The 26,300-nt window shown below is 43.1% G+C and overlaps 1 protein-coding gene across 1 annotated transcript in view; it reads left to right on the top strand.

Annotated features, from left to right (window-relative positions):
• Positions 1-26,300, top strand: part of GABBR2 (gamma-aminobutyric acid type B receptor subunit 2) — a 2,527,100-nt gene that overhangs the window by 2,208,746 nt on the left and 292,054 nt on the right. Inside the window, exon 13 of the mRNA XM_085606789.1 lies at positions 13,464-13,586. Coding sequence (XP_085462915.1) covers positions 13,464-13,586 — 123 coding nt within the window. The remainder of the gene's footprint in view (positions 1-13,463; positions 13,587-26,300) is intronic.

Raw genomic sequence — 26,300 nt, 5'->3', positions numbered from 1 at the left:
CAGTCGGATGTATGATGTTACAACACATGCTTTTACAACGCATGCTGTTACAACGAATTTTTTACAACGCAAATGCTGTGACAACGCAAGTCTTTACAACGCAAGTCTTTACATCGACTTGCAGTAGATGGCGTGCTAACATTAAAAAAGGGTAATTTACTATTCTAACTCCAGTCCACGTTGCAGTAGGGAAGGTGTTTGGATAGTAAACTACACTATTTTTAATGTTAGCACGCCATCTAGTGCAAGTCGATGTAAAGACTTGCGTTGTAATGGCATGCGTTGTCACAGCATTTGCGTTGTAACAGTTTCGTTGTAATGGCAGTGCGTTGTAAAAGTTGCATTGTAATGGTTGTTCACCCGAGCAGTCACACGGGGAGGCGCAAGAGGCAGCTGTGACGTGCAAAAGGAAACTGACGAAGTACGCTTGCCATCGAGAGTAAAGCGCAACGGACGTGGGATCGCCATCATTGATTGGGATAACGTGATGACATCACACGTATTGAGCGGCCATTTTAAGTGGTCGAAGTCGACTTTGGAGGAAGAAACGCTTGTAACAACCTTTATGCCAGCTCTCCACTAGAGAGCTTAGGTGGGGCCGCCTTCCTCGATTCCATCACTTTGCCGGCTCTGACTAAAGCTCAAGCTGATTATCTCGACAGAGACATTCGACCAGAAGAAGTCATTGCCGCTATTGCCCGCCTCAAACCAGCAAAAGCCCCCGGGCCGGATGACTTTTCTGCTGTTTATTATAAAATGTTCTGTGCCCAGATTGCCCCTCTCCTCACCCATATTTTTAATTCCTTCGCCAAGCCCGGTGCGATCCCGAGGGATCTCTTGGAGGCCTCCATAGCGGTAATTCCCAAACCAGGGAAAGACCAGACGCGGTGTGGTGCATATCGTCCTATCTCCCTTTTGAACGTAGATCTTAAATTGTACACGGGGATTCTAGCTGCCCGCCTTGCAACCCATATGCCTGGTCTTATTGATCCAGATCAAGCGGGTTTCATCCCTGAACGCCCAACCTCTGATAATACGAAACGAGCCCTACATCTCATCGAGAAAGCCATGCGCACATAGGGAGAATATATGATGCTCGTTATCGATGCCGAAAAAGCATTCGACAGAGTCCATTGGCCTTATTAGGTCTCGCCTTGCTATCGCGTAAGCGATTGCAAAGCGAGACTATAGAATACAGGTTTCAAAAGTGCTCCCAAAAAGCGGATTGCATGGCTAGCACGCGCACAATCACGCGCATCGTGCCGCCATGCAATCCGCCTTTTGGGAGCACTTCAAAGGGTCCGCTCCCCCGCCCCCAAGCGCGCGCGCGCGCCACGCTCCGCCGGGCTTGTTTTTTTTTTTCCTTCTGATGCAGGTGCTTCCCTCGCGATGACGCTGTGTGTGCACGTGGCTGCTGTCATCTTACCGACTGCGTTCGGTGCTCTTGCACGCGCAGAAGGAATCGCGCGCCAGGCTCCCGCGTAGAGCTTGCACACAGGCTACTGCTCAGGTGAGGTGAAATGGGGCTTTCTGCCTCAAAGAAGACGGTGTTCACCTTTCTTCGTGTAGGGCTCCCGTAACTTTGGCAAGCTAGGTTGCCAACCCTGATAATAACCCTCAAATGCAGACAGCTTACTCTTTATTTTCCTGGAATAATTCACTTTAACCTCACTCCCTCATCATTTTTTAACACTTAACAGTAAAACGCGCCACAAAAGAAATGTTTATTGGAGGAAGAAACTCGACTTTGCGCGCTAACAACAAATTATTTTCCCTTAACGACAATGTAGTAATTATTTGTAACACCTGAAAAATGGCGGCAAAATGAATTTCTCCCTGGTTACCCACCCCGACCTCCGATACACCCACGTCTCATCATTGTGTTTAATCATATCTGAGGCACCTGCCTCGATCAGATTTTTTTTTTTTACCCCATCGTTGACCCACAAAAACAATAATATGGGGCGAAATAGAAGCCCACCCGTGAGAGACTGTTTACTTTTATAAGAAGAACCCCCTGCCCCATTGGGAATAGGTGTGGGACCTTTTAATTATTGAAACATTCAGGTCGTTATAATGAAACATGTTGCGTGAGGTGTTCACATCACAACTAAACTCCGTTCGTCTTCACTTTTTCCACCCGACAGTCTCAACCTTTGCGCAAAAAATATGTTGATACTTTTGTCGATATAATACCATAGGTTTTCTCGGTTACTGACCACGCTCTGCACAGCTTACTTACTTTTTATATGTTACCAATAGAAGATGTTGCATTTTAAAATTATGCAAATAACGGTACCTTCTTTTGGTCCTAAGAGAAAGGAGGCTTTGGGTGCTTTTGAAAAACGTTTTTCTATAGCTTTTAAGTGACAGGTTACAATATTTATAGTAAACTCTGAATAGTAGGTCGATCTGCATTCAAACAAAGTGAGTTTTTTTCTTAACAGCGTCCAAGTGCAACAGGTGCTCCATAATTAAACTCTCACCCGTCCCATGCAGCGTATCTACGGATGCATGTCAACATAAACATTCAACAGAGCATGGCTTCCCCATCAAGCTTCAAGCGTGTGTTTAAGTTAGATATCGTGCAGCGTGTAGCTGTATCATCTTTACATGGAAGCGCTCTTGCAGTTCTCTTTTCACGTTTCTAGTTTTTATGCAGATTCTTTGTGCGTGAGACGTGGTTTGCGCAGCTGATTCGGTTTTCTCAATCAGAGAAGAGCTAAAAAAAGAACGCAATCATTGTATCAACTACCCACACGCATTCACTTCCAAATAAATATAACTAAACGCCTGGCGGATAACAAGCATTGGAATGGCTCAAGGGCAATAATCTGGTATTATGCATAGTATTTTTTTGTTTTTCCTTCTGATGCAGGTGCTTTCCTCGCGATGACGCTGTGTGTGCACGTGGCTGCTGTCATCTTACCGACTGCGTTCGGTGCTCTTGCACGCGCAGAAGGAATCGCGCGCCAGGCTCCCGCATAGAGCTTGCACACAGGCTACTGCTCAGGTGAGGTGAAATGGGGCTTTCTGCCTCAAAGAAGACGGTGTTCACCTTTCTTCGTGTAGCGCTCCCGTAACTTTGGCAAGCTAGGTTGCCAACCCTGATAATAACCCTCAAATGCAGACAGCTTACTCTTTAATTTCCTGGAATAATTCACTTTAACCTCACTCCCTCATCATTTTTTAACACTTAACAGTAAAACGCGCCACAAAAGAAATGTTTATTGGAGGAAGAAACTCGACTTTGCGCGCTAACAACAAATTATTTTCCCTTAACGACAATGTAGTAATTATTTGTATCACCTGAAAAATGGCGGCAAAATGAATTTCTCCCTGGTTACCCACCCCGACCTCAGATACACCCACGTCTCATCATTGTGTTTAATCATATCTGAGGCACCTGCCTCGATCAGATTTTTTTTTTTTTACCCCATCGTTGACCCACAACAAGCATTTGCAATGCAATAGGTCTCGCAGTTACGAGAGTTTCAGCTATTGGTATTGTAAATAACAATGCCTTTTATTTATGTTTTTAAAAGAAAAACAAAAATAAAAAGTATTATTATTTGCAATGTCAATAGCTCAAACTCGCGTAAATGCGAGACCTATTGCATTGCAAATGCTTGTTTTTAGCAAGTTCTGGAGCGAGTGGGGATAGGCGAGAAGTTCCGCACATATATCTTTAATTGCTATAGATCTCCGACGGCCACAGTTCGCATGAATGGGCATACGTCCTCCCGATTCACCATCGAGAGAGGTACGAGGCAGGGGTGCCCTTTGTCGCCCCTTCTTTTTGCCTTTTAAATGGAACCATTGGCCCAAAAGATGCGGCACAATCCAATGATCACCGGGATCAAATTCGGCAGTTATACTCATACGATCAGTCTATACGCCGATGATGTTTTGATATCCTTATCTCACCCGCGGGACGCGCTACCAGCATGCCTAACAGACTTGGACTTTTTTGCACGGGTTGCAGGGTTCAAAGTGAACATGGATAAGTCGATTGCCCTAGATCTCTCCCTGACGTGACCAACTCGTGAATATCTTCAAGGTCTACGTCCCATTCAGTGGGCGACGGACACAATCCCATATTTGGGAATTCAACTGGCCCCCTCTCTTTCGAAAATAGTCGCCGCTAATTATGCACACCTGAGACAGACAATCCGGCGAGAGTTGGGACAGTGGAAGCACTACCCTCTCTCATGGCTAGGCAGCTGTAGTCAAGATGACCATTCTACCCCAGATCCTCTATTTATTTCGCACCATTCCACTCCGACCGCCTCCAGGATGGATACGACAGACGCAATCAGATCTTGCTCAGTTCATCTGGAATGGTCGGAAGCCACGCCTGAAGCAAAGGCTGGCGACACTCCCTCCGGAAGGTGGCGGACTCGGGCTCCCTGATCTACAGCTCTACTTCCAGGTGGCCCAGCTGCGCCAGCTGGTTGAGTGGAGTCGCTGGGAGTCGAAGAAACACTGGTTATTCCAAGATCAGGCGGTAGCTGCCAGACCCTTGCAGGAAATCCCTTTCCTCCGCAAATGTCACAGGCCCCCTAATTTATACGCATCATACATTACACGAGTCTCCCTAGAGATAGGGGATCAAACCAATATCAAGCACGAACTCACCACTTTCCCGTCTCTGCTCACCCCGCTGATGGATAATCCTGACTTTACCCCGGGTATGGATGCGGTAGCCTTTGCAAGGTGGCGGCCCTCTGGGTGACGAGCCCTATACCAAATGTATACCAAAGATGGAGTTATTCTGTTCCATCAATTTAAACAGGAATATGGGCTGCCTGAAGTGGAGAGACTTCGATATCTGCAAGTACGACACTGGGCACTCCATGACCAAGTCCGCTCCGTGGCTGATAGACATCTTCTTCCCTATGAGAGGTGGCTTATTACACGCACGTCCGATAGAAAGCTTATATCAGATTTATACAAGATGCTGCAGGCTAGACATACTCACACTTACAGCTCCGGGCGAGCGCGTTGGGAAAGGGAACTAGACAGGACACTCAGTCTCAAAGAATAGGAGGGGATTTACTATAAGGCCCGCCACTTAGCTTACCACATGGGGCTCACTGAAACCCTCACAAAAGTAGTGACCTACTGGTATTATACCCCAGAGCGCCTTCACTCCATATATCGTACTCGGGAGGCGACATGCTGGCGGGGCTGCGATCAAGTAGGAACTTTGGTACACCCCGATATCTCCGCTTATTACTCCTCTCTGACACACAAAAGGGCGAGCGATGATCAAGACCTAGTATAGTTTGGGCAGCTCCGGTGGTGGACAAGGAACAGGGGTGAAGGGTGGGGGAAGGACGAGAGGGGTTTGCAATGTTTATGTATTCTTGCTGTTTCATTTTATTTCATGTAGGCTATCCTACCTTACTGCGGCCCCACTGCTGAATTGGTGGTTCCAGCCTGACCCTTTCAGGTCATATGTCTAGCAATGTTAATAGCATGGTGACTAAACCTACATGATCATTTCTTTGTTACGTATGTTGAAAATTCAATAAAAAAATTTAAACATAAAAAACGTTTAACTTGTAAAGAGTGGTGAATAACAACTTAGAAGATAGAGGTTTTAGCAGTAAGTGAAAAGGAAAAAAAATAAAGAAAGAGAATGTGTGCTGTACAAACTTTTACACTTACACCTCCAATTCCATTCTTGCCAGACAAGGGTGAGCCACGCATGAAATGGCAAGAGTGGAAGGATTATTTTTTAAATTACATGGTCACTATTAACAATGAAAGCCTAACACCGGATAATAAAAAAGGAATTTTATTACATTCTTTAGGACCAGAAGGTGTTAAACAGTACTACCAAATGGAAAAGAAAGAAAGAAGTGAAGAAGAAACAGATGTATATGCTAATGCTTTAGAAGATTTAGAAAAATACTACGCACCACCTGTTTGTGTTGCTATTGACAGATATAAATTCTTCAGAAGAAAACAAGAACGGACCGAAGAAAATTGACGACTATTTAGCTAATCTTAAGAAAATGGCAGAACGTTGTAGATTTGGACAAATAGAAGAAGAAGAATCAAAGATCAGATTATTATGCTCACTAACCATAAAAGAGTACAAGAGAGATTATGGACCATGGGGGATGGTACGTTGAGTAAAGTACTTGCTGTTGTGAGGAAAGCAGAAGTTTCAGTCAGATGTGCGAAAGCAGCCTTAGAGGAAGGTAAAAAAAAAGAGGAATTTTGTGCAGTAAAGGAAAAGAAGATGAGTAAAGTGAGTAATAAAAAGCCAGAGAAGGAGAGAGTAAAGGAGTTTAAGGATCAAAGGAAGACAAGCAACCCCGCTAGAGTAGAATTTAGAAAAGAAACTCAAGGTGTCTTAACCTGCTATAGATGTGGAAGTTATGATCATCTAGCAAATAGTAGGACTTGTAGGGCAAGAGATCAAACATGTGCAGTTTGCGGATTGATTGGACATTATGCACGAGCATGTAGAAGAAAGGATAATACTACAAAGATTAAATGTGTGACCGAAAAGCAAAAAGAAAACGAGACAGATGAAGAAGGTTCAGAGAAGGAGGATGTAGTCATCATGGTAAATGATGCTGTCTTAGAGGTTTAAAGCAAAGGAAGAAGTAAACCATCTTGTGAGATCATAGTGGCTTGGGTGCAAGTTGTGTTAGTGGCAGACTCAGGGTCCCCTTACACAATTATAAATTTAGATATGTGGAAGGAAAAATTTGTGAGTGAAATTGGAGAAGAACTTAGTGTATGTGATGTTAGACCCGAGAGTTTCACTGGAGAGAGTATTCCTATGGGGGGGGGGGGGTACAGAGATGTCACATTTATATTCAAAGGGCGTAAAGCTGAAGGTAGTATGTATGTTGCAGAGTATGGTCCATGTGTTTTGGGTAGGAAAGATCAGAGAAGTTTGAAGATCATTCTCAACCCAAACCGTAAAGAACAAGTTTTAGTGTTGAGTGAAGAAGATGATTTGGGTAAGAGGATGTGCGAGGACTACAAGGAAGTGTTCTTGGGGAAAATTGGATTACTTAAGGGATTTAAGCATAAAATAATACTCAAGGAGAATGCAGTACCTGTAAATTTCAAAGTTAGGAGTGTACCATGTGTAGTGAGGAGTGAGTTGGAGAAACAACTGAATAGATTGGAGACAGCTGGAGTAATTGAACAAATAGAATCCTCAGAGTGGATGTCTCTAATTGTAGTCGCACGCAAGTCGAATGGAAAAATTAGACAATGTGTGGACTTGAGAGGTGTAAATAAAGAAATACAAGTAGACAAATTTCCATTACCAAAGATTAATGAACTTCTTACAAGAACAAAAGGAATGCAATGGTTCTCAATGGTGGATTTATCGTCCACTTACCATCAGATTTAACTGCATGAGGAGAGCAGGAAAATAACATTGTTTATAACACCTTTCGGATGCTACCAGTATGTCATAATGCCGTTCTGACTTTCTTCGGCGGCAGCGGTGTTTCAGAGACTAATGAGCAAGGTTCTGAAGGACATAACTGGAGTATTGTATTTACAAGATGACATTTTGATAATGAGAGAGAACAGGGAAGTACATGATCAGAGGTTGGGAGAAGTTTTGAATGTGTTGAAAAGCAGAGAGTTAACAGCTGAATACGAGAAATGTCGATTTACTAAGAACAAAGTAACATACTATTGGGAAAGATGGTATTTCTCCAAAGAAAGAGTTAATTGAAGCTATTAAAGAGGCACCTGAACCTAAGAATAAAGAGGAACTTTGTTCATTTTCAGGTCTCGCGGAGTATTACTCCAAATTTGTAAGAAATTTTGCAGAGAAATCTTATGATTTGAGACAGTTATTGAAACAAAGGAGCAAATTTGTTTGGGATGGAAAATGTAAGGAGAATTTTTAGAGTTTGAAAAATGAAATATGTAATGCAACACCTATTAAGGGTGTCGATCCAGAGTTATGAAGTGTACTTCCGGTGGATGCGAGTGGAAAAGGGTTGGGTGCGGTACTCACACAAAATGATGGTAGCACAAAGGAGGTTGTAATAGGTTTTGCATCTAGAAGTCTCACACCTACAGAAGAGTTATACTCTGTAATAGAAAAAGAAACTCTTGGATGGGTGTGGGGAATGGAACACTTTAGAGCATTTTTGTAGGGGACTGAGTTTGACGTAAGGACAGACCACAAGCCTTTGGTGACTTTGCTCACTACAGGTGGTATGGTGAAGGCATCAGCGAGAATAGCAAAACTTTCAATGAGGTTACAAGACTACAATTACAGAATAAAGTATGTACCAGGTCTACATAACAAAGTTGCAGATTGTTTAAATAGAATTCCCCTGCCTATTAAAGAAGTACCAAAAAACATTTGGGATGATTATCAAATTGCAACTGTAGAAGAGGATAGTATGAATTCAATTGGGAAAAATGAGTGGATTTCAGAATATGGGAAGGATGACTTGATTAAAAAAATTAAAGAGAGGATTTTGAAGGGTTGGGGTGAGAAGAAACCCGACATCGCTAAAGAAAGAAGTTTCTGGAAGGTAAGAAATTAGTTAGGATTTGTAGTTAAAGGTGGAAAAATTATACCTCCATTAGGATTGAGGAAAAGGGTGTTAGAACTATGTCATGAAGGGCATTTTGGAATTGTCGGGACAAAAAAAAGAGTGAAATGTTCTTATTGGTGGCCAGGAGTTGATCTCGAAGTGGAGAGAGTGGTAAGGGAGTGTAGAGAATGTGCAGATTCTGATAAGTGTTTAAGGACAATGAGACCACAGTTATTACCCATGGAATGTCCTAAGATGGTTTGGGATTTATTGGCTGTAGATTTTGTTGGTCCTGTGCAGTCAAAGAATGGTGGAAGTAAATGTATTATTGTTCTAATAGATTACTCTAGTAAATGGGTAGAATTAGAGGTTGTTGACAAGGCACATGCGGATACTGTTGTTAAATTTCTAAGCGATGTGTTTTTGACGGAAGGTTTACCCAAGAGACTTTTAAGTGACAATGGTACACACTTTATAGCGTCAAAAGTTGAGCAGTTTTTTAACAGGAATGGCGTACAACATGTCAGAACTTCAGTGTATCATCCCTCTGGTAATGGTGCCGTTGAGCGATTTAATCGTGTAATCAAAGGGACTATTCAAATTGTTTGTGAAAATCGGAAGAATTGGGAAATAGAAATTAAAAAAATGTTGTGGGGTTATCGGTTAACACCATCTCTTACAGGATTTAGTCCTTTTGTTCTCATGCGAGGAAGAGAACCATTCACAAAAGTCAACATGGGATGGATGGATAGTACTAGGCATGTGGAATGGTCACCCAAAGTGGTCAAGGAAAACATTATTAAGGCACAAGTGTACAAAAGGAATTTTGACAAAAAGAATGCCACTAGGATGGAAGAATTAAAAGTGGGGTACTGGGTAAAAACAAAAATATGGGGGAGAGTGCATTTTCTGCACCGCTAAGAGTTGTAGAATGTTTGAGGAACTCAGCCAGGCTGAGTGACAACCGTGTCTGACACATGAGTCGAATTGCTAAATGTAATAACATTGAAAAAGTACAAGGGGAGGATGTTGGTAGATATCCTGTTCTTGGTGATTGGTTGTGGGAGGATGACGTTGAAGATGGTATGGAGCAGGGACAGACAGTGGGTGCGCAGGAAACCTTTAATGCACCTGCAGAAATACAGGAACATGTGGAAACTAGTACAAGGAGATTGGGTAGAATGGGAATAGTAATTCACACCCCTTACAAACCCAGGGATTTTGTGCTATGTTAACCTTTTCTTATTATTTTATTTTTGTAGGATACATTGTACATAGTTATTTCCTCTCACTGTTGTTCACTATATACAGGAGGGGGATTTGTGGTGTTGATGCATTCCACGTCTGGAATGTATCTTGCATCACTGTGAGGTAAGATAGAAATGAGGGGAGTGGGAGTTCTTGGGGAAGTCAGTTAGCTTTGAATGTTGCCATGATAAGATGTACTTGATTATATTGCTTTGCGGAGTTGCCAATAAAGCTACTTAAAGATTACTCAAGTCTACCGGAGTATTACATTACAGGGAGCTAAGGCAGCGTGTAGTACAGGCTATTGTGTCAACACTTATCTGTGAGCCCCAGGCAGGGCGTCGACGATGCAGTCAGGCTCCGGTCCCACCGCCCCAGCGAAGGACGAGTCGTGGGCCAATGACACTCGAGGGCGTTGCTGTTGCAGCAGGCCCAGAGAGCCCCCACTGTCCCAGTCCCAGGTTCTCCCAGCCCTGAAAGTGGCCGGATAACAGAAGGCGGTTAGTGCGGGCAGGGGGACCCTCAGCTGCCCTAAGGGAGGCTCTGGAAGGCTGCTAGGGAACTGGAGATATAAAGCTGGATATCCTGCTGGCCCGGCTGGGGAGCAGCTGACACACAGGCCCAGACAGACCCCACAATCCAGTAGTTGAGAAGGCCTCCTTCTCAGAGCACCTGTGTCCACGCTCTCTGGCTGGGCCCCCACAGTCCCCAACACTGGTCCATCCTGGGAGGGGGAGACGCCAAAGAGGCGATTAGCCTTCGGGCCCAGCTTCACTCGTAGTCTCCTACAGAGGGACCAGTCCCGGCTTCATCTGATGCCTCGACCCCCATGGATGGCCTTGCCGCAGCCTGCTAGTGCAATGAGGGTGAGGCCGCCAGGCAACGCCGAAGCTGCTAGTTGTGGTCAGGTGCCTCCAGCATTAATGGTGGAGCAGCAACCCAGAAGGAACAGGCGCGCTGTGATGATCTGGCCTCTCCCAGGCCCGTTCCCAAACCTCCGCTCTCACATTCAAATGTGCTCAGGGTTAGGTCCCGGCAGCCTCCAACATTGTTCTGTCCTGGGGAGAAGCGAAGGTTAAGTGGCAATCAGTTTGTGGTCTTGGCCACACCTGCAGTCTCCTCCAAAGGGCACAGTCCGGCCACTCTTGTGTGCCTCTATCCCCGCCATTGATCTCGCTGTGGCCTGCTGGCTTAATGGGGGTGCGGCTGCCAGGTGACACCGAGGCAGCTGGGTGTAAAAGAATTATTGGGTAATTGTGAAATATTAACAAGCGAGGCCTGTGTCCTCGCACTCGTCCCAACTGACAACTTTATGCTAATTCAGTTTTGACATGTGCTCCAATCAAGAAACTGCAAAGAGACAGGAGACAGGGATCTAATACCCCTTAAGAATCTCCTTAACGAAGCAATAGTATACAAAGGCATCACTAATCCCTGCAATGAATTGATGAGCTCACCAACACCCGTTAAGCATGGATATATGGCAAAATAGGAAGCAGAAATAGGCGAAATAATCCTCCTCGAAGAATAGGATAGAATCTGGAAAAGAGCATCTGAATCATCCATTCTACAAACACCGCTAGAGTTAGACCCATTAGCTATGATATTGGGTTGCAGAGGAGACCTAGAGCAGCCATATTACATTCCCTCAGGAGAAGCTGCTGACACCTACGCTACAAGAACCAATGTCTCTCTAGCGCCCCTTTGGAAACTTTCAGAGCCTCCTCCCCCAAGCAGGTTGTCCAAATATGGTCGATGCATGCTATGGAAATACTAACAACCAGTGCTTTAAATGGGCCTTGACACAGGTGGAGCGCTTCATTTTCTCATGCCTCGGCAGCACTTTTCACAGGACTCGCTCTGCTTCTGCAATCCTGAGTGAGCTGAGTTGCACAGGAGCGCCAGAACAGCAGCTCCTCTCACCTTGACACAGCAATCTTGTTGTGCTTCTCTGGAACTCTTCCAGTAATGTTGGGTGTTTGTTTACCCTTTGATCCTGCACAGTAGGAGTTGAGAGTCCATCCTAAAACTAATGGAGAGGGCGTGGGGCGCATTCTTCATGGTAGTACAGCTTTTTAACATACCATTGTTTTAAATGACTGAAAATGCTAGTTCATCAGATATTTAAATTAAGCATTTTTACTTGAATGTGAATCCCTGCCCTTGCCGCCAATTTTACGATTAACCTCAAACAAAAAAACACTTTAAAGGCAACACAATTTTTTTTTTTGCTTTGGTGCATTTAAACCGCTTGTTTGGTATGGGAAACCATGTTTAACCCAAATGCGACAGACAGCTCCATGGAATGCTTTAGACTTTTAGACAGTTATGGATTTTAGCTGGTAATGCTTTTGCATGCTGGGACGCTTAGTTCTCCTTTCTCATTATAAGTAAGGGTTTCTAAAAATTCCAGCATGCAAAGCCTTAATGGCAAAATTCAGAGACGGTTTTGAACATACCCTTAATATTATTATTGGGGCCATAACCATAGGACAGAAACGTCTGATTTTTTAACTTTGCACTTGGATTTCTTGCATATGAAGCTTGGGAAGGTTGAAAACCTAGCCCCGCCCCTAGTCCCGCCCCACACTCCACCCCCTAGTCCACCGCTCTTTTTGGTGAGTACCTGCACTTATTTTTTTTCATTTAAAGCACTGCTATCAACCACAGTATATAACCGCCTGACAAAATGGGAAACTATCTGGGGAACTTGTATATCCTATATCGATGAGAATGGTAGGTATAATGTGAACTGCATTTATGTGCTGTATGTCACCAATAAATCACACTTATGCGACCCCACGACATCTGAAAACTAGCATTAAGGAAATCCCACCATTCAGATAAGGTATATCATTAATACGCCCCCCTGGATAGACCCCACAGTAATTACAACAACAGGTAAAATTCCCCGAACTAAGAGAGAAGTAATAACCGGTATGCAGTTATGTATGTTTTTTGATATTGTGCAAGATTGTGAGTGATGTGCAGAAAATGCTCTTTTCTTTGTTGCATTACCCAAATAAAATGTGATAAAGAGGTGTTTGAAAGAAAAGAGTGGTCTTTAGTGCGGCTTCTTAAAAACAGGCTGACACCAGCAGATATGTGCGTTCGTAAACTGATGACGAGCTGTGACAGCGACAGAGGCGCGGCTGTCCTGGTGCAGGTGGAGGCGCCGCGCCAATGTTTGCGCAGGCGCACAGTGTTCATGATATGGCCCCAAAGCCTTCATGGCGCAAGCCCCAGTTCACCGAGAGCCTTCTAGGAGCATCTGTGTGCAACAGGCTGTGTTGTTTAGTGCAGCTAAGGGGCCTCATTTACTAGTGATAGCTGGAGGCGTAGAAATTATCTACAATACAATATAGCTTTTTCAGACCCAGCTTCTTGCGGTGGGATACAGGGCTCATAGGTATCCGTTGCTCCCTTTTACAAAGTGATCGAATCGGGCGATCTGGAGCCGGGAGCAGTGCTTTCTGAAGCCGTTCGTACTGTACTGTCATGATAACATGCGAGGTGACCTTGCACAGTAATAATACACGTGTGCATCTGGTTTGTTAACGTACTCTGTCCACATACGCTGTCTTGTAGGGTCACTTGTACTTTCCTTGCATCATAAATATTGGTGTGTGTGTTATTCTGGAACTGTGACTTCTCCACCATGTTTTGTGTCTACAGATCATTAAGGACCAAAAGCTGCTGGTGATAGTCGGAGGGATGCTGTTAATTGACCTCTGCATCTTAATCTGCTGGCAGGTGGTAGACCCTTTGAAAAGGACGGTGGAAGACTACAACCTAGAGGTAGGTTGGGAGGATTTGTGCGTCAGTGTTTAATGCAAAAGCCATCCCACAAACCTTGAAATCATGCCACCAATATCAAATGGAGCATAACGCTGTGCTGGCTCGGATGCAGCCACAAGGTGGGGCTGGATTTCGAGCTGTTGGCCCTGTGACTCACCATGGCTGGGTCTTCGAGTGTATCACAGGAAGTCGGGTTGCTTTTACGCCAGGGCGTTGTTTTAAAAGAATGTGTGTACTCCCAAAGAAGGGAGAGAAGGAGGGCCGAAAGGCGTAAACACGAGGGACTACTCTGCCCAGAGTTTATATATTGGATGCTGTTGCGATGAATAATAGATCACGAGCTCCATTAGCACTGCAGATGATTTCTAAGAGAATGCACACAGGCTCGCCTCGAAATAAAGTTTCCAGATGAGTGGCACTGGGCTGCCGGATTCCTCAGTGAAATCACCTGCATTTCTCCGCAGCTCGTGGCCGAATGTCAAAAATGCTGGCTCCATATCGGTAGCTTTGAAAGCGTCTTCCTGCAGTGTCCTGTCTGCGTTAGCAGGACTGTTATGAGAGAAAATGGATGAGAGGTGAGGCACACGTGGGCCTTGGATACTTGGAGCAGTTTTGTTTTTAAACATTTATACACTCACAAATATTGCTATTTGTTTAGTTCGGAAGCAATGGCATAGACGTCTATATTTCTCTTTTAATGTCAATGTGTGTAGGTGGCGCTTTAACAGTTTTGCAAGTTCACCAGTCACCCAACATCTGGGAAAATCACCACCAAATATAAGGGCGAGCAGAGAGAATCTTCTGGAGAAAACCAGGCCCCAGTGCGCAGCCAAGGCCCGTTAGTAATGTGATGATGATGTGAAATACGCAAGCCTTCCGTGGCCTTCGTGAGGGGATAGTGTAAGTTGTCTTGAGAAAGAACAATGGCGCGTTAGTGCATAGCCGTGATGGATTCCTCGTAGAGAGTAGAGACAGTGGAAGGAGAACCTGGAATCAGACGTATATTTCCGAATGTGGTCTACTGCCGGTAACATGGATCTGAATTCGTGTTTGGAAAGAGGCTGGGTTAATAGATGTCAGACTACTAAAACGTCCCGTGAGCAGGCCGTGCTGCTGACCTCGTCTAAGAGAGGAACCCGGGAGGTTTTAAAATGCAGTGTGAAGGGTCTCGAGACTTTCGTCTTCGGTGGCCCATTATACCGTTTCTGTCAATCAGGTTATAGCACCACCTTTGGTAATGCAAATTCAACACTATCTGTCTCAAAAGATTGAGTTTAGACTTAGTTTAAGGAAAGTCACTGTTGATGGATGTTACCTATATGGATGCCATGAAAAGACTGAGGACTGTTTACATTTCGAAACCCTAAACCTCTCCTCATGAGTGTCTTAGGGCCTGATTTAGAACTCGGCGGGCGGGTTGCTCGTGGCAATGGTGAAGCATATCCCGTACGCCGAAACATAAATCCCAAAGTATATAATGGGATTTATATTTCGGCGGACAGGATATCCGTCACCATTGTGACGAGTGACCAGTCCGCCGAGTTCTAAATCAGCCCTTAGTACAGACATCGGGAGAATTAAACAGCCGACAAGGACTTGTGTTCTGTCAGTGTGCTGTCAAAGGCAGACATTTTCCAAACAACTAAATAAATCATAGTAAAATGACTCGAAATGAAATGGGAATATGTTTTTCAATTTTCAAAAGTGCAGAACAAAGACAGTAAGATAATAGCCTACAAATAGATGCAGTTAAGGATTGCATAATAAACTTACATTTCAGATAAACTAGCTTTGTTTTAGAGATTACATAACATACCAATGTAACAGTACAGACATTTACCCTCAGCTCAGCCCTTATAACTGCATAGATTCCAAAGTGCTAGATGGCTCTGAGTTGTGTAACTTTCACATATAGGTAAAACAAACAGCTCACCTTCCACGTTCACTGCAACACTTGTAAATAATGGTAGTATTAATCTTGAAACAAGCCCCAATAACAGTTATTTATCCCTAAGGCTTATTTGTCCATGACAAAAGTCCCAGCCATCAGATTGTAGCAACTGTCACCTCCTGCTCCATCTCAAACCTATACATTCCACGCCTTTAAAGATTCTGGTTGTTGACATATGCAATATTCGATGTGATTGCAGCTGTGGATATTACACACCTCTCTTCCAATAACACTTTTGGACATGCAATGCATTTGTTTTCAAAGGATTACATTTACCTACAGAAATTAAAACAACTACAACGAATACAGAAGAATTACGTTCTTCTACACCTCTAAAGATTCTGGTTGCTGACATATGCAACATTCGATGTGCTTTCAACCCTGGGTAATACATGTGTTTACCTGTTTTGTAGCCGTACATCAAGAGGACAGGTCTTTCAATCATGCTGTCAGTTGGTTGTTTGTGCATACATGGTATCTGGTGGTTGTTGGAACCAACTATTGAGGCTGGTATGCACTAACCTAAATACGCATTTTTGTTGCTCAAATGGTGAGCAGGTTCGGGACACTGAGGGTAGGCAGGGTATTTTATCGAACTATACCGGGGCTTTTATACTGCTGTGTCATTGTTACGTTTAGGGTTTAGCACTTTAAAGGCAGGGTATTTTATCTAACTATGCCGGGGCTTTTATACTGCTGTGTCATTGTTACGTTTAGGGTTTAGCACTTTAAAATAGCCACAAAACTCTAGCCTTTTGGCGAAGGTAAGCGACTTTTGGTAGATAGAGCTTTTAATGAAAGTTCCATGGTCTTTTAGGTTTGAGCACATGGCTGTTTGCTGGGGTGTCCTTAGTGCTTACGTCTTTCAAAGTGTAGCTAATCTCCAAGCGTGCGCGAATCCCAGCATGGGGGGAACAGAGCTGTGTTGGGCTGTAGTTATCCTGATGTGCAAGGCTTGTGTCCCCACATACTCCTTCCTCCAAGTCTGTTTTCTGCTCTCTAAAATGCCTTGTTCTCCCTCACTGTCCTCCAACTACCATGAACATTAAAGAAGAGAGATCTTTAATATATCCTTTACCTCCGCTCTAACTCATCTCAAACCTCATTCTACTACTATGATCCTCAAAGTAACCCTTTCTAGACTCTTTCCTCCTCTACTCCTCCTTGCATCATCTCATACCTCATTTACTATTTAGATCGCCCAAACAAGCCTTTCTAAACCATTCCCTCTGACTCTTCCTCCTCCCCTTTACTCATCCCATCCTTTCTAAACCCTTCCCTCTTCTATCCCCCCACTATTCCTTTTCAATCCAAATAACAGACTAACATGTCAACCGCTCAAATTAATTTCATATTTCCCTATACTAATTCCCCACTAATCCTGCTTGGGTTCCAGAGTGGCGTGCTACCTGCCAAAAAGTGCTTCTGCACCTCATCAGGGGGTAGCAAGCGCTATATAAATGCAAACTCTTCCCTTTTCCACACTGCCACTGTCCTTTTACAATGCAAATAACAGACTAACATGTCCACCGCTCAAATTAAATATTTCCCTATACTAATTCCCCACTAATCCTGTTTGGGTTCCGGAGTAGTGTGCTGCTCGCCGAAAAGTGCTTCAACACCTCATCAGGGATAGCAAGCGCTACATAAATGCAAACCTTTCCCTCTTCTATCCCTCCACTATGTTTTCAATCCAAAGAACAGACTAATATGTCCACTGCTCAAATTAATTTCATATTTTCCTAGACTAATTCACCACTATTCCAGTTTGGGTTCCGGAGTAGCGTGCTACCCGCCAAAAAATGCTTCAACACTTCATCAGGGGTAGCAAGTACTATAGAAGTGCAAACCCTTCCCTCTTCTATCCCTCCACTATCCTTCTCAATCCAAATAACAGACTAACATATACACAGCTCAAATGATTTTCATATTTCACTATACTAATTCACCACCAATCCATTTGGGTTCCCGAGTAGCGTGCTACTTGCTGAAAAAGTGCTTTGACGCCTCATCAGGGGTAGCAAGCGCTACATAAATGCAAACCTTTCCCTCTTCTATCCCTCCTCTATCCTTCTCAATCATAATAACTGACTAACATATCCACCGCTCAAATTAATTTCATATTTCACTATACTAATTCACCGCTAATTCCTGTTGGGTTCTAGAGTAGCGTGCTACTCCCGGAAAAGCACTTTGCCGCCTTGTCAAGGGTAGCAAGTGCTATATAAATGCAATTACAATACAATTACAATATGTCTGAAGTTTTTATGTAAATAGTTTGAAATGGTATATAGAAATACTAATATTAAGGAAAGAGTTATCTAAGAAGTTGCATGTTTACGAAACAACCTCGGAATTCAACCACGTAATCAATTTATGTTCAGGATGATTTCAGGAAAAAGAATTGTCTGTGCCAGTAAGAAAAAGAAGATGAAGGATATAGTCCTTAAAGAAATAAAGAGCAGAAAAAATATATTCAAGAGAGAGGCTAAAAGAGAAACAGGAGTAGAAGATACGAAAAATGGGAAGTGCACAACTACTACATAGGACATTGAGCAATTTATTTCTATGAAATCATTGATATAGATGAAAGGATTTCAATATTTGGATCACAAGTAAAATGAGAATATCCTTTCCAAAAGCATAAAGCTCAGAGGGGTTTGATTGTGTTGGGTGTAGGTCCAGCCTATCCCATGAACACTGTTTAAACAGGAGATATTTAGCATGTTAGGGTCGCACCTACATGCACAGCGAACCAACAACCACCACAAATGGTCCTATAAACTATTAGAATTTTTTCAAGTGCATCAAATTGATGAAGGAGGTCATGCAATTGCACTTGATTTTCATTTCGCTTTGAAGATAGATCTAGCACTATACCTGGAGAAGCCCAGGCAGGCTATATTATGTTTATATGTTGTTTTAATCATTTGAAAACAATTTTTGGAAAAGGAAAAAATGAACTGTTCCCAATAATTACTTTCCTCCATTCCTTCGTATGTCCGAGATTACTACCTCCCACCCTGCCCCTCCCCCGCCTTACCGGCCCCACAGCACGCCCTATGTGAGCCTCCACTGGATCTAGGATCGAAGCCTTGGTTTCCTTTTTCTGAAGTATGTAACTTTGCCAATAAACTAAATGTCCATAAAAGTAAAGGTAAGTTAACCTTCCAAAGAATCACTAATGATCACCTGGAGCTTACAGTATTCACTGTACCAGCTTTAAAACTTTTTTAAAATAACATAACGTTGCCTAGAAACGATAAATTTGTATTTGTAAACAATTACTTTTTTTGATAGATGTTTGTTAAGTGTCATGTTTAGCGATTTATTTTAGCAGTCTGCTACCTATACAGGTGCCCTGATGCTGAAGGTAACTATAGAACTTTAAAAGAAACTGTTGCATAAGCTACAAGATTATTAGCACCTTTTTGAAAGCAAAGAAGAACTTGTGATTCCCGTATCATTACTGGAAGTGGACTCCACAGTTTAGCAGCAGTGTCAGAAAAGGACCTGCCCCCAATCGTGCCCACCTAAGCCGCCAACACCAAACAGGCATCAGTAGGTCTTAAGTGACAACTAGGGGAATAGTGAATTAATTTCTTCTTGAGGTCGCTGGTCCCTATATCCAGCAGGTGGCATAGTGCCGCAAACCCACGGCCATCATGGAAGTCAATTTTTGAGTATGCTGGAGACTTGTCAAAAGTCAAGAGGCATCACGAAAAAAGCAGTATATTGCAGTAGTCCACTCAGCTCAAAATAGTCGCCTGGACCATCACTGAGTGGACGGAGAACAGGAAAAGAGCCATAATTTTGTGCAACACCCAGAGGAAAAAAGAAGGTAGCAGAGAGATTATTAACCTGTTACACTAGTGCACAAGAGACAGATTAGCATTCAGAATAACCATCAGATACCGAAGATTCCCGGCTGGGTAGGGGGAACTGGACCAAAATGTCAAGGGAAAAGAACTAACAAAACAGTTGTTGCTGATTCACAGCAGCTCAGTTTTATCATTTTCCAGATGATTACTAACATACATTGATGAAACGTTTCAAGGGAAGAAGAGTCTGACCAATCCACAGTAACTTTTTTTTCAGAATCATCTACATAATTCAATCAGTTCATGCCAAAAGATCTTATTCGTTTGGCCAGCTGACGGATATAAATATTAAAGGGGGTGGAGCTTAGAGATGACCCCTGAGACACACCCTAATTCAGTATCTTGAATTCAGATTGAAAAGATGATAAAATGAATGGATGAAATCTGAGGTTTAAATAGGATTTGCACGATTGCACCAGTGGCGCACAAATGCCCCACTTCCACCAGTCTGGTCAACAAGATAGACTGTCTCAAATGCAGCAGAAAGGTCTAGTAGAACCAAAGCAAAAGGATGCCCTTTATATGGTGCCATTCTAAGCTCAACATGAATGGATTCTAGTGATGTTTCTGTGCCAGGTGAAAACCAGACTGGAGGGACTCTAAGATTAGATGTTGCACAAAAAACTCTGAAATCAGCCTACCAGCATGCTTCTCTAAGACCTTTTATCTGGAATGGCAGTACTGAAATCCCTCGATAGTTGATCTGATTTGGCATTTTACTGGCATTTTCATGTGATTCCATTTATATATCTCTAACAGTTATACAATTGACTGTAGGACATTTTTCTTAACCCAAACTAGTCAAGTGAAATCAGGTTATATATTCCTATACTTGCGTCCATAAGCCATTTTCTCTACGAAATGATGTATATTCATTCTAGGAGTGTTGTATATGGGTAAGCAACCACTTTAAATAGGCAGATTCTGAAAGGCACAAGGCAATACCATATTGGCAAATTTTAAAGAGTTCACCAAACTTCGTTTTTCACCAGAAATGTTGCAGTAACCTTCTTAAACATCGAAGTAGATCACCTTTTCAGTAAAGTGGAGCTGTATAAAGAACAACTGGAAATAACTTAGCTAAATTGCTTTAACCCTTTGGTTTGAATAATGTGTACTCAGTTGCCATTCATGAACTAAGGACACTGATTAACGCACACATAGAACCTGATCTACCCCACCCCGGCACTTTTCCTTTATTACCATCTATGTCCTTGCATGGTCTGGCACTGTTCTTTCCAGTGGTGCTACCACTCAGAGGGCATGAAGGGAAGCCCATAATATATATTTTTATAAGAACAGACCAGAAGTATATCCCCCCACAGTCAAAAAGTTATAACAAGGGCACCCTAATGCAATGAATCTATTCTAAGATTAATAGCAGTTTGGTTTTATTCAATGAAGCATGCATTTCAATGAAACCTACTGCTTTAAGGGAGAATCTCTTCTTGCTTAGGGCTCAGGACTATCTGAAAACGATATTCCATGAGCCCAGTCCTAGGCTAGGGCCTTGCATTCATGACAAGCTCCTATATTATATTTTTGATCAACTGTGGGTGTGTCTAGTGATCCCTACAGAGGGGGGCAGTTAAAACCGTGTAGTGGAACATGGTGTCTTAATTGAATTTGCTATCTCTCTATCGCAAGATTAATGAACAAAATGTGCAATACCCTTTGTGGTCTGTTTTAGGAAGGTGACATGTTTCTACATTCTGAACCTAAAATTGGTGTGGGACATTCATCAGAACAAAAAGATTGACTTCTAATATCTTAAATGCTGCAATTCCCATCACTGTTTGTTGTAACATACCAATCGGTATTCTGGTCTAGTTTTGATCTAATAACCAAAACTCTCTATCCCAGTCTGTCCAGATCGATGGAGAAGTGTTAGATGTGATCAGTTGGCGTGACCTCTGTCAAGTACAGTGGGTTTTCAATAGGTCTCCAAATCCTTCTCTACATGTTAGCAGCAATTGTTAACCTGAATTGTTTCTGTTGTGTACCTGTTTTGTAAGCGCTCCTGAATCGAAATACAATATGTATTAGCTGAAACACAGGCTTGTGAAACAAACAGTGCATTTTTTAATACCTGCGTTTTATTTTCTGTGCCTCCAGTAAAGCAAAGCACGTTTGTCTGGTGGATATATCCTAATAAGTTATTTTTTCACCAGATTCTTTACAATGACCTTTTTAAACATCAAAGTAGACTGTGTTTCCAGTAAAGTGAAGCTCTAGAAAAAACATCCCAAATTGCCTTAGCTAAATTGTTTTAACCCCTGCCGTGCTCATGACGAGCTGAGCTCGTCATGAGTCACAGTGGAGCTGTGCTCATGACGAGCTGAGCTCGTCATAACGGCTGTGGCCCGTCCACGCGCGATTAATTCCCCACCTGTGCGGGAGAATTAATCAGTGGGCGGGTCGTGACGAGCTCAGCTCGTCATGAGCACAGCTCCACTGTGAGTCATGACGAGCTGAGCTCGTCACGAGCACAGCGGCGCCGCGGCCCCCTCGCACCGTGGGGGAATTACCCCCGCAGGGAAGGGGTTAATCCTTCAGCTTGAATGGTATTGCCATTGATGTGCTAAGGCGACTTTGATTACCACGAGAATAGAAACTGTATTAACCCACCTAGGCTCTTCTCCTTCCCTCTCTCTCTGTCCTGGAACGGCCTCGCTCTGTTCTTTCCTGTGGAGATCCTTGAAGTACCCTCCATGATGCCTCTGCTGACAAAAGAAAAGCTACACCACGTGCACTTTACAACTAGCACCGAACTTGGAGAATCTTTGTGGCACCTGGAGATTTAGACCGCAGTGAAAAGTAGGGAATGGATGGAAAGGTTTGAGGAGGCCAAATGCTGCATCTCAGACTTTGGGGCAGAGCAGTGCACGAGTCCCACTCAATCACTCTGGTGATTTTTGTTTTAGTGGAGACCAATAATGTACACCTGCATGTTTCAGCTCCTGTTCCACAAGTGATTAACCACGCCTTTTGTTTGTACCTCCTTTGTGGATTTGTCACAACAAAGTGTTTCTGTGTTAAGACTGTAAAATATTCATCATCATCCTGAGATTGGCCTCTTAAGGGGAAAATACTGAATTCTAAGATGTCCAGGGAACCAACCAGAGGTTGCCATAATCTTGATATTGAATAATTCAGGTATCAAAATCATGGACTACTGCTGTTGCTCGGTTGTCAAATGCTTTGTGTCTTCCTGCAACAAATCCTCATGTCAGGGTATTTTACTCCCCAATACAGTCACTGCATTCTAGGTACTCACACTTGCACAAATGGCAGTCTACTGTGTTCATTACTTGCACTATTTGAGGGCAGTATACTTGGCTGTTTCCTCTTTGTGCATACCTACACAAAACATGTTGTTAAACAAACACTGCACTGTACATCTCTCCATAGTTGTTGTGACACCTCACCTTTTTAAACGTGTAACTCTTGAACTTGCCTGTGTGGCTGTTCACCTTAGGCTAAATCTTGACGCTTTGCGACCATTCAGAAGGAGTGAAGAGAAGTCCTTGATACATTTTCATAAGGACAGACCCCACTGTCAGAGCAGTTATAACAAGGGCACTGCAGTCCAATGAATCCATTCCAAGATTCCATGCCAAACTGGTTTTATTCAATGATGCATGTAATCCAGTGAAACCATACTATTTTAGGAGAGAATCTATTCTTGCTTAGAAAGCTGGGCTCACTAACGTTTATGTGGTATACTGCATTCTTGAGTCCTTTCCTAGCCTAAGGCCTTTCACTCATGATGAGCTCCTATAGTCTCTTTTGGAGCAACTGTGGGTGTGTTCCAGTGATCCACACACTGGGGACTAGTTACAGTTGTATAGTGGAAGATGGTCTGTCAATTTATTAGCTATCTCCTTGTCACAAGGTTAATAAATATTTATAAAAGACCTAAAGCTGGCTGTTTGGGTCCTTTGTGGTCTGTTTTAAGAAAGTGACATGTTTCTGCACTCTGAATCTATCCAATTATTGATGTTGGGCATTCATTAAGGCAAAAAGATTGACCTCTACTATCTCAAATGCTACAATCCTCATCACCGTAGCAACATATGAATCAGTATTCTGGTATAGTTGTGATCGATTAACAAACACTTACTACTCTATTCTATCCAGAATCATGGAGAAGTGTTAGGTGTAATTAGGTAGCATGATCACCTTTAAGTACAATGGGAATCTGAAGAACTGTCTTGCCCAGAGTGAAACAAACAGGCTAGTGAGTGTTAGTTGTTTTTTCAGTTTGGTCCCCCTAATGTCATTTAACTTCAGGATTTATTTGAGGAAAATCTGAATTAGCGAGATCTTCAAGTCCTCCCAGTATTAATCAAGTAAAATGTGACTCCTTCTAGTCAAGGGGCTACTAAGCATCCTTTTTTCCAAGACCATTTAATGCAAAACTTTTCATTTCTCAAGAGACAAGCTGCACAGTAGGTTGTAGACTTTCGCATCAGACCAAGACTCTAATGCCCCAGGAGTCTTTCTAGGGCACTGTATTTAGGATCTCTGGGCAGCAATTTAGATAGAGGTTAGTGCAACTACCCTGCTATTTACCCCGGCACACGAAGAAAGAATTCATTATTTTTATTTTTCTACTCTTTTTAGGCTTTAACTGAGAGGCAATGGGCCTTGCTGGCATTATATAGAGAATAAACTATCATGTAATGTATGGCAACATCAATGGCAATACCCACAGTTACTCCTGTTGTGTCCTAATCACACTTTTCCCATATGGGACTTGATTATGAGTTAGATATTACTGAAGCAATGGTAGATTTGCATTTGAATGTACTGTTACTGTGCAGTAAATCCATGTCATTACTGTCCAATTATGAGTTAAACCACCTGGAATAGAGAGTTATTCTGTGAGACTGACTTTTCCAGTCATAAAACCACGTGAACTCCCAATTTCTCAGGGTTTGAAGCATGCATTTACCACCTGCTCTGAGTAGGTGATAATTATTTGCATGGACCTCTGGGTCTGGTGGGGGATGAATGAGGAGGTTTGAGGGAGTACCCGATGGAAGGGCAAGGTCATTTCCGGCACAGAGAGCATTCTTTCCCCTGTCAGAAACAAAAAGGGGGAATAAAGCTTGGCTGCTGCTGCAGCCAAAGTCTCATGTAATTTTTCTAGCCTGATTTACCTACCAGAAACATCAGGTATGGTTTAACCACATCTGGGGAAACAGAGGGGCATATTTACAAAAGAAGTGACAGAGCGCGGCATTAGCCTTGTGGGCTTAGCGCTGCACTCCGCGTATTCGGAAACACATGGCCTCTCCGTATTTACAAGAATACGGTGCAGCCTTGCTTTTCCCCATGAGCTGGCGCTAATTTTGCTGCCTAGCACCCATGCAGGCCCCCTTGCACCTTGCACTATAGTGCGAGAGTGACTGTGTTGAGGGGAATGATTGTTTATGTGCAGGAAGGTGTCCCTTCCTGCACATAAACAATCTGAAATGGCCTTTTGAAACTTCTATGTGTGCTGCTTAATGCAGCACACATAGAAGTTGCAAAACATCATTGTTTTTAATAATTCTTTGTGTAGTAAGGGACGGAAACAGCGTTTACAACGCTGTCATAACATTGCGTTCCTTTACAACGCGGTCATTACAACAACCTTGTAAGAACGCGATGCCTTTACAACGCAAGTCATTAGATCAACTTGCTGTAGGGGGTGCTCCAACCTAAAGAATAGTATAATTTACTATTCCAACACCTTCCCTACTGTTGCGCAGGCTGGAGTTGGAATAGTAAATTATACTATTCCTAAATCCAGCGCGCCCCCTACAGCAAGTCGATCTAATGACTTGCGTTGTAAAGGTATTGGTTCTAACAACGCTGTCGTTGTAAGGACCGCGTTGTAAAGGAACGCGATGTAATAGCATGCGATGTAACATGCTATATTCGTAAGGGACACCTTCCTGCACATAAGCAATCAATGGCGTTTTGCTGTTTCTATGAGTGCTGCACAACTCAGCACAAATGGAAACAGCAAAAACAAGGAGAAATTAAACATTTCTCCTCGTTGCGCCAGGGTATCACCATGTTTTCCCCGGTCTTAATTTTGGCGCGGCCCCATATTTACATTACCCTTGTAAATATGGGGCAGCGTCAAAATCAATGAGTGTTGCAGTGGAATGCTCACCACAATACCCATTGCCCGCCCTTTTCACGATAAGTATAGTGTGAAAGAGTGCCTTATTCACAAGGTGGCATTAAACCACGTTATGTGGCTTAACGCCGCCTTGAGAATAAGGCGAAGCCCCTATCACCACCACAGCATTTAGAAAAGTGACATTGTGGAGGTGATAGGTGCTTTTAAATATGCCTCTGAGTGTGGAAAACCCTACCAAATTATAATCAGGTGACGCTGAATGTCATATGTTATTTCCGCTCTGCCTGACTTGCAATCACTGTCAAAATTGCCTGTGCAATGTAGAAATTTCGAAGAGCAACTTCTAAATCATCCAGGATGGCAAAGACCTTTCTTCCAGAGTCAGAGTTGCACAAGCACAGAACTATAATCCTCTCCCGCTTCATAGACCATCCCTACACTTGTGAGAAAAAGGATGGATGAATCGCTAACAGAGTGTGTACATGAAAAGATTTACACAACCCACACTGGAGGAAGGAAAAGGCATGACCTACAATCACACCTTGGCCAGGCCTTGGCCAACCAGGAAATCTCCTGCCCTTCAACTGTGCATGAATCCTTTAATTCTGGTTAGTCAGACAGGTCAGAGCAAGGCCCAATGCAAGTCTCAATGGCACATCCTAATTAGATGTATTCACCATCTTAGGGTTTGATTAAGCTATTACTTACTCTTCACTCGACATATACTATTAGCATCCTCTCAC

Source organism: Triturus cristatus, chromosome 5_2, assembly GCF_964204655.1.
Source record: "Triturus cristatus chromosome 5_2, aTriCri1.1, whole genome shotgun sequence".
Taxonomy (NCBI): Eukaryota; Metazoa; Chordata; class Amphibia; order Caudata; family Salamandridae; genus Triturus; species Triturus cristatus.
Note: the sequence above shows the minus strand (reverse complement) of the source record. Positions and strands in the feature narration are given on the sequence as shown.